Raw genomic sequence first — 7,636 nt, forward strand, 5'->3', positions numbered from 1 at the left:
ATGCCAAATTCTCCAGTTCAATGTGAGAAGGGCACTATGAATTACTAAAAACTCATCCTGCAAACATATTTTCCCAAAAAATCTTAAGCTCCACTCCACAAGCCCAAACAAATAAACATGTTCTGAATTCTAGTAAAAACTTTGAAATGGAAGGTTCTTTTAGGAAGGAGAAGACAACCACCCAATAAATAAAATAAAAATAAAAATAAAAAACCCCCTTTTGATTAAATTATAGAACATGTAGACCCCAACTCTGATTAATAATTGAACTAAAAAATTATATCTCCTCTAAAACTAAATCTAAATCAATAGCAAAGATCCAATATTCTACAAATTTCAAAAAGCTCCAACAACATTTGCAAGTCAACTAGGAAAATGAACCAAGATTCACCATCATGTAATTGGAAAAAATTCACATGGGTCGCAAAACGACATCACTCTCATCACAGTGATTGAAAAAGAAAATTCCTCTGTTTTTTTTATCAAACAGTTGGCATGTAAAGCTTCCCATACATCAAATATCTAAAGCATACATCATATACAATTAAAATGTTATTTAGAACTTTAGATCAAAAAATATGGATATGATTGTAGATACCATTTTATAACACCAAGAGATGGAAGAATGAATGGAGATGAAGGTTGAAGAATCTCTTTCGTCTGCAACTACTTAGCCGTTAGAATTACAATTCGCACTTGCAACCATCGATCGAAGTGTTGTCAAATCTGTGTTCCCGGTAAAACAAACCAAAAAATTAATTTTTTTTTTGCTCCAATTTGTTCAAAACTTGAAATTTCTTGCATGTGGTTTCAAAATATGGATATGATTGTCCATATCGTGCTTTTTTTTTTCTTTTGTTAACCAAGAGATAGGATCATGGGAAGAAGGAATAGAGATGGAGGTCAAGAATCGCTATCTTCTCAGACTACTTCGTCCAATTAAGAGTAGCTGAGGAGACCTGAGAATTAATGAAGATTGAAATACATTTATGCATTGGAGAGGGTGAAATTGGGATAAAAAAAAGAATTTATTAGGGAAAAAGGGTAATTTCGTCTAGTTAAAAAGTCATACCAAACAATGGACATTTGCTTTCACTGAATTGGGGGTTAAAAATAAAAAGAAATGAAATCATAATTGGAGGGCCAATCTTATATTAAGTGTAATTACATAACCTTTAAAAATAATTATTCCAGTTAGTGAGTGAATTTATTGTCATTATAAATTTGGGGTGCAGCCATAATATAATAGTGTGCTGATATCAGAGACCATTTATACATTTATAAATTTGGGGTGTAGTTATTATTAAATTCCATAATTCAATGCAACCATGAAAGATAGAGGGACATTGATCCCATCACTTGAGAGCTGCTTCACATAATCTTAAAGCTGTGCTAGCTGTTACAAGGGTAAAACCCATTCAGCAAACATTTCCCATCGCTGCCAAAAACAGAGTAAATATTTTGCCTTTTATGGCGATGATACCTAGACAAGATGATCAATAAGGATGATATCTACGCCCACGGCCACTGTCACCACTGTGCCTCCCACCACTCGATCCACCACCACTGCTCCTGCCACTCCTCTGCTGTGGAGGGGTGTGTGTCTGCGCTCCGGGTTGTTGCCTACAAGTGTGAACACGAAAAAATAAGTATTTTACTTCACTCTAATTCCAGGATATAAACTTGTCAACAAGTTCCACTAAATGAATTATGGATCAAAAAAAGCAGTGTCGAACATGGTTTTAGGACTCGTTTTGACGTCGTCCATGAATGAGAGACTAAGTCGTCTCGAACGAGATTTTAAAAAAATAACGCCTTTGAATTAGAACACACCATGTCTTTGAGATGACTTGTCAACTCATCTTATTGGTGGACGATACCGAGACAACTTGGATGAGATTTAAAACCATGGTGTTGAATTCTTCCCATGGAGCAGTACTTAAAAGATGTGCTACACTTGCACTGTATATAAAACAAGCATGAATGAAAAAGATGAATGTGTTGTGCTTACAGGACATATCCGATCCGACCGTCAGGCAAAAGCATAGGCATCATTGCCATGCCAGCAGGAGTGGGACCTCTGCCGTAGATCAGGGGCTGCACGATGAAGATAAAACAATTTCTGTATCAGTGCAAACCAAATTAAGAAAAACATGTTGGACTTTTTTTTTGTCGAGTTTAAGTACTTTTTGGTTTAGGGTTGTATCAAAGGGCTCGTGTGCAGTTTTTGGTCATATGGACTTGCAGATGTTTCAAGTAATTCGTTTGTACGATTCACGTTCTCTACATCCCAATCTGTAGCATGCCCACTAATCGACCCCCACAGGTTTCATTAGTGGCTCACCTTTTGGGTGTGAAACCCAAAAAATCATAACAAAGGTTAAAGGAGCATTTTCTAAAGAAACCTTTTTCAAACCCTAAATCTTTTCCTAGAATCAGAACTGTGATGACACATTTATGTACACACAAGCCACAAAATAGATTTTTTTCTTTTTTTTAAATAAGTAGTAGCATAGAATTGATTACCATAACACACGAGTCTACTAATGTGTGTTAACTAGAGAAAGCAGAACGACACAAGACATTTCACCTGTGCAAAGCCGGCTGCACCATATCCTGCACCAAGAGCACCATAACCACCTCTGACCAAACCATATCCCATGCGAGGTGGATAGCTTGGAAGCAAAGCTGACTTTTGTGAATTTGGTCCATCAGCTTTCCCCTCGGCCTGAGGCTTTGCAAGGGAACACTCAAGAACTTGACCTGTCCGTAATAATAAACCCAAACCAATTTCATCAACCACTTCAAGGCCTCTTGATTTGATCGTCAAGGAAGCAAAGAAAAAAAAAAAAACAAAAAAAAACAAGATCCTTGAATTGGAAATTACCATCTATTTCATATTTTTCCGTGTTCTTAAGTGCCTTCATAGCACTTGACCTTTCTGCAAAATGCACAAAACCAAATCTATTTTTTTCCTGTCCAGGCTTTGCAGGTGGCAACACAACTTTTGTGATCTCTCCATGGTGTTCAAATTGCTCTCTTAACTGATCTTGGGTTATATCTTTAGGTAAATTCTTCACATAGACTGCTTTCACCTGTACGAGAAAACCTGATAGTCATGACTCAGCAAAGATGAAAGTACTGAGATCAATAGAAGACTCCAAAGCACCGGTGCACATCCACCGAAGTGGGGAATTTTAACGTCGGTAAATATTTTCATAGGATGCATAACCTTCCATTTTGCAAATTTGATGGGAAACAGGACATAAAATAAATAAACATAAGACAAAACAAGGCACAGTTGGATGATCACAGCCTGGGTTACCCAATTCGTTGCTTAGGTTCTAAACATAAGACAAAACAAGGCAGTCGGATGATCACAACCTGGGTTACCCAATTCGTTGCTTAGGTTCTAAACATAAGACAAAACAAGGCACAGTCGGATGATCACAACCTGGGTTACCCAATTCATTGCTTAGGTACTGAACCAGTTCGTGATACGGTTCGCCCAAACCAAACTAAACTGCATTTTACCTTATATTTTTACAGCCCCCTCCACATGTTGACAATATTTCAGATATCCCCTCAAAATTTCAAACTGATAGTATAACCATTTGACTTTGGTCTTTATCAATAGACTGATGAAAAATGACCAAATACCCTAATCTTCAACCTAAAATAAAAAATAAAAAATAAAAAAAACTTGATTTTTTTTCTTCCCAAAACCTGCATCTCCAATCACTTTTTTACCCTATTCATCACTTCAACCTTCAAATGCCCTCATCTTTGTCTATCCCTACAAACCAGGTTCATATTCAAACTAAGCGTACCAACGAATCAGGCAACAATTAACATAGATCACAACAGTCAAACCTAATACATTCTTTTGGACAGAGATAAAATAAGGTGAATTTCCAAAAGAGATACTATACAGATCATACATAATAAGCAAGCTAGAAATGCTAAGGGAAAAAAAAAAACAAACCTGTGAAGCAGCAGAAGAATCTGCGTTCTTAGGGTCAGCCCAGCTAACTGTTGGAGCATTATTGTCGAGCTTGAATTTTGGGTTGGACATCTTCTGCCTTGAATATTCAGCACATGCATGGTTGTAGTACTCAATGAAAGCAAAACCACGGTTACGGCTGGAGTTTTGTGGATCCTGCAACAACAAAGAAAATGAACCCAAACTGAAATCAATAGATCAACAAATCAACCATGATGAGAACAGGCACAACTGGAAGAATTAATTGCTGTTTACAATACCTCATCCCACCATTTGAGGTTAGAAAAACCAATCTTACTTTGTCATTCCATTCTATCTATAGCTATATATTACTCGTAGTGCTAAAATAAATAATAAATTTAATAAAAACACACTAACCTTCAACAGTTCCACGGCATTAACTCCAGGGCCAATTTCTTTCACAACCTTCTTCATATCTTTCTCTACCCAACTTCTTGGAACATTACCAATAAACAACCGATGCTTTGCTTGAGAGGTCGAACACTTGATCTTTTTTCCCTGAGAAATAAGGAGCATCAACAGAAACCCACAGCTAACAACATCAAGATCCAAGGAAACTTGTGCAACATATACAACCAAAGCCCTCCAAAGTTGATAGAGTGCAATTAGAAAAACAAAAAACAAAAAAATCCATAAATACACACACATGGAGGGAGAGATTCCACATACAGGTCAAAGAATTACCTTGAATTCAGTATTATTCAGATCTTTAATGGCCTTGGCAGCCAAATCTTTAGTTCTAAATGTCACAAATCCGTAACCCTTGTTTTCCCGTGAATCTTTTCCTTTCATCAATCTAACCTGTTATTGCCAAAATGTGATCATCATTAATCTTTTACTCATAAGCATGAACCAAACACTATCATTAAATAAAAAAAGCCATAGACCTTACCTCAGTGACTTCACCTATGGACTCACAAAAGCCCTTCAAATCCTCTTCAGAAGCATCGAACGGAATGCCACCAACATATACTTCAGAACCATGAGGAGGAAGGGACAGAAGCTCATCATGTTTTTTTCTCTCATCCTCGTCCTCAGCTCCATTATCCTCTTCACCTTTCTCTTCCTCCTCTTCTTCCACCTCCTCCTCCTCCTCCTCCTCCTCTTCTTCTACTTCTTCTTCTTCTTCTTCCTCCTCATCTTCCTCTTCTTCCTCTTCTACTTCTTCCTCTACTTCTTCATACTCAACCTCTTCTTCCATATTCTCATCAACATCATTATCTCCATCAAGGTCCACCTTCTCTTCTAACTCAATGGGCTTTTCGGGCTCAGTTGGCTTTGCTGGTTCAGCTGACTTTCGAGTTGCTTTTGGTCTCGGCATCTTACGTGTCCAGTAAAGTAAGCTTGCACAGCAACTGTGAAGGAAGCAGATGCTAGAAGCATTTGAAGGAGGAATATGCAAACATGGAAAGGTGGAAACAAAACGATGGGACAAAAGGAGTTGCAGAGTGAGAATCTTGATAGAACCCGTGCCATTTGATATGACTCCAAGGAGTTTCAATGTGAAAGATTTTTCACTAAAGGGATGATAAAAGTAGTAACAGAGAATTCTCAATGATAATCAAAAGGATGGTATCCGGTGCAAAAATGAAGAAATGAATTTCTCAAAAATTTAGATATCAGGCCCCTGACCAAAATATATTGGTCAGTTTAAATTCTTAACTATCTAAATTCCGTCGCAATGCAATCACAACAAGGGCAAAAGAAAAAGAAGCAGCACATAAGAAATAAGAATTTGATTTCCGCCAATAAATCAAGAAATAAGGGGATAATTCTAATGCTTCAAAATAATCCAAGGTGACACAGCAAAAATAAGAACAAAGTGTCCAAATAGGGAACTTAGAACCATTCAGATAGAATAGAATGAGAGAGCTGCAACAGAAAGGACAATAAATTCAATTGTTCAGCTACATCGCCATCCAAATCTCACCAAAATAATTTCAGCTCCAAACTAAACTTACCAATTTGTAGACCCTCTTGCAGTAATTTGGTACATAATACTTGAGAGAGAGAGATGAAGTAGAGAAAAACTATAAGAGAATTACTAATCTAAAAAGATGCAGGAGATTCGGTGAATAGGTAAAAAATTATGGAAATCTTTTCATAACCAACACAGAATATCAGAACTGGTGAGCACCCATTTTATCAAGAAACGTTACAAAAACCACATTGCACAACAATATGCCAAATAAATGAGAGAATGACAATTTGCAACTAGAAACAAATAAAATACATGATCCAACTAGGTTTACCTTTTTATTTATGGAATTATAAAGAATAATAAGTAGTTTCACATTAAAAATTGGGTATGTATAATGGATTCAGGATCCAAATGGTAGTGTGCAGCACTATTCATAACATGGATGAGGCAATTGATGTGGAGGGTATATGACTTGGATTATGTAAATGTCCTATTTGATTCAAGCTTTAGTCGACAAGAGCAACAACAAGAGAAGTCTTTCAATTGTAAGGTTCAAGGAAACATTCTTGATTTATTGTGATTTGCACCAAGAAACTTTTATTTTGCCTCGTATGGTAATGGTTTGATGGTTTTGTTACATAGGTTTAAATGTGTGGTTTTGTTATTGAGTTGAGATCCCATTCGGTGTCTCATTTCTATAGATAGGAATGGTGACTAAGTGGCATAATTCGATTAGGAAATAAACACATTGGACTGTGTGAACGACTTGATTAGGAGCCCAAGGTGTTTTAAACACCAAGTAAAGTGTGACATGTAGACACCTAACCAATTTTATAGGAACGAGACACCGTATTGGATCCTAAGTATTTGTTAACATGTGCCCTAAGTGCACACATTCAAGTGCATTAAATATACGTTGGGAATTGATTTTCGTACCAAAATTGCCCTAAAAAATATTTCTTACCACAAATACCCTAAAATGCTTACTTCCAATCTCTGTGTGCGAGTTTAGAGTATATTTCAAAAGAGAAAAATATCACCAAAGAAGAAACTAACTCAACTATCTCCACACATTAAATCACAAATTTCGCAAAGTATCGAAAGAGTTATCGAGTTCGCCCTAATTTTTCACCAAATCAATTGCTAGAACCAACAAGAACACTCAAATATTTCACTCAAACGAGATTAATTTCAGATGGAGAAGAAGCTACAGCGATGAACATCGAATTTCAGAGAGTGCGAGAGAGGGAAAGAGGTTTAATCACAAAAATTCACAAACACGCAAAATGTAGAGAGAGATTACCAGAGAAGCAGAGTAGCTCAGGTTTGTTTGAAGCGCGAAACTATGAACCAAATGTTTTGGAAAGAAGGAAAATCCCCATTGTTTTATAAAGATACGAACCCTAGGTTTCTTATATTACAAAAATAACCCCTTACTTTCCCTCAATAAGTTGATTTTGATGGGGGGTATTATGGTAATTCGGTTAAAATGTTTTGAAAAATGCTGAAGAGACATTGAAATTGACACCGATTCACACATTGCTGATGTGGATGTATATACAGTCATAGATGCTTTTCATCGAGATATGGTTCCGTGCTCACCTCCATGTCAGCTGTGTGAATCAATGTCAATTTTTAATGTTACTCCAGCACGACTCAAATGAATTACGAGGGAGTACAAGAGTAATGTT

General features: G+C 36.7%; 1 protein-coding gene across 3 annotated transcripts; it reads right to left on the reverse strand.

Annotated features, from left to right (window-relative positions):
* Window positions 1–1,259: 1,259 nt before the first annotated feature.
* Window positions 1,260–7,372, reverse strand: LOC147384945 (heterogeneous nuclear ribonucleoprotein Q-like). 3 transcript variants are annotated; one of them, XM_086425105.1, is made up of 9 exons: window positions 7,249–7,372; window positions 4,917–5,397; window positions 4,709–4,825; window positions 4,382–4,522; window positions 3,986–4,159; window positions 2,888–3,095; window positions 2,591–2,763; window positions 2,012–2,097; window positions 1,260–1,623 (listed from the first exon to the last, which is right to left on the reverse strand). In XM_086425105.1, exons 2-9 carry the CDS (start codon window positions 5,343–5,345, stop codon window positions 1,497–1,499), a joined length of 1,455 nt encoding a protein of 484 aa, XP_086281231.1. In that variant the 5' UTR covers window positions 5,346–5,397; window positions 7,249–7,372; the 3' UTR covers window positions 1,260–1,496. The 3 variants fall into 3 exon arrangements, with proteins under 3 accessions (XP_086281231.1, XP_086281232.1, XP_086281230.1); XM_086425106.1 differs by having other exon boundaries at window positions 4,917–5,379; window positions 7,249–7,363; XM_086425104.1 differs by lacking the exon at window positions 7,249–7,372 and having other exon boundaries at window positions 4,917–7,224.
* Between the last annotated feature and the right edge of the window lie 264 nt (window positions 7,373–7,636).

The sequence above is a fragment of the Akebia trifoliata genome, chromosome 15, assembly GCF_017979445.1.
Source record: "Akebia trifoliata isolate Shusen 1 chromosome 15, ASM1797944v1, whole genome shotgun sequence".
Taxonomy (NCBI): domain Eukaryota; kingdom Viridiplantae; phylum Streptophyta; class Magnoliopsida; order Ranunculales; family Lardizabalaceae; genus Akebia; species Akebia trifoliata.

Excerpts from the sequence above, each read along its gene's own strand:
- LOC147384945 (XM_086425105.1), bottom strand. The coding sequence starts at position 5,345 with ATGCCGAGACCAAAAGCAACTCGAAAGTCAGCTGAACCAGCAAAGCCA. Across the intron at positions 2,098-2,590 it reads GTGCAGCCGGCTTTGCACAG|CCCCTGATCTACGGCAGAGG; the intron begins GTGAAATGTCTT and ends TTCATCGTGCAG. Across the intron at positions 1,624-2,011 it reads GGTCGGATCGGATATGTCCT|GCAACAACCCGGAGCGCAGA; the intron begins GTAAGCACAACA and ends TCACACTTGTAG.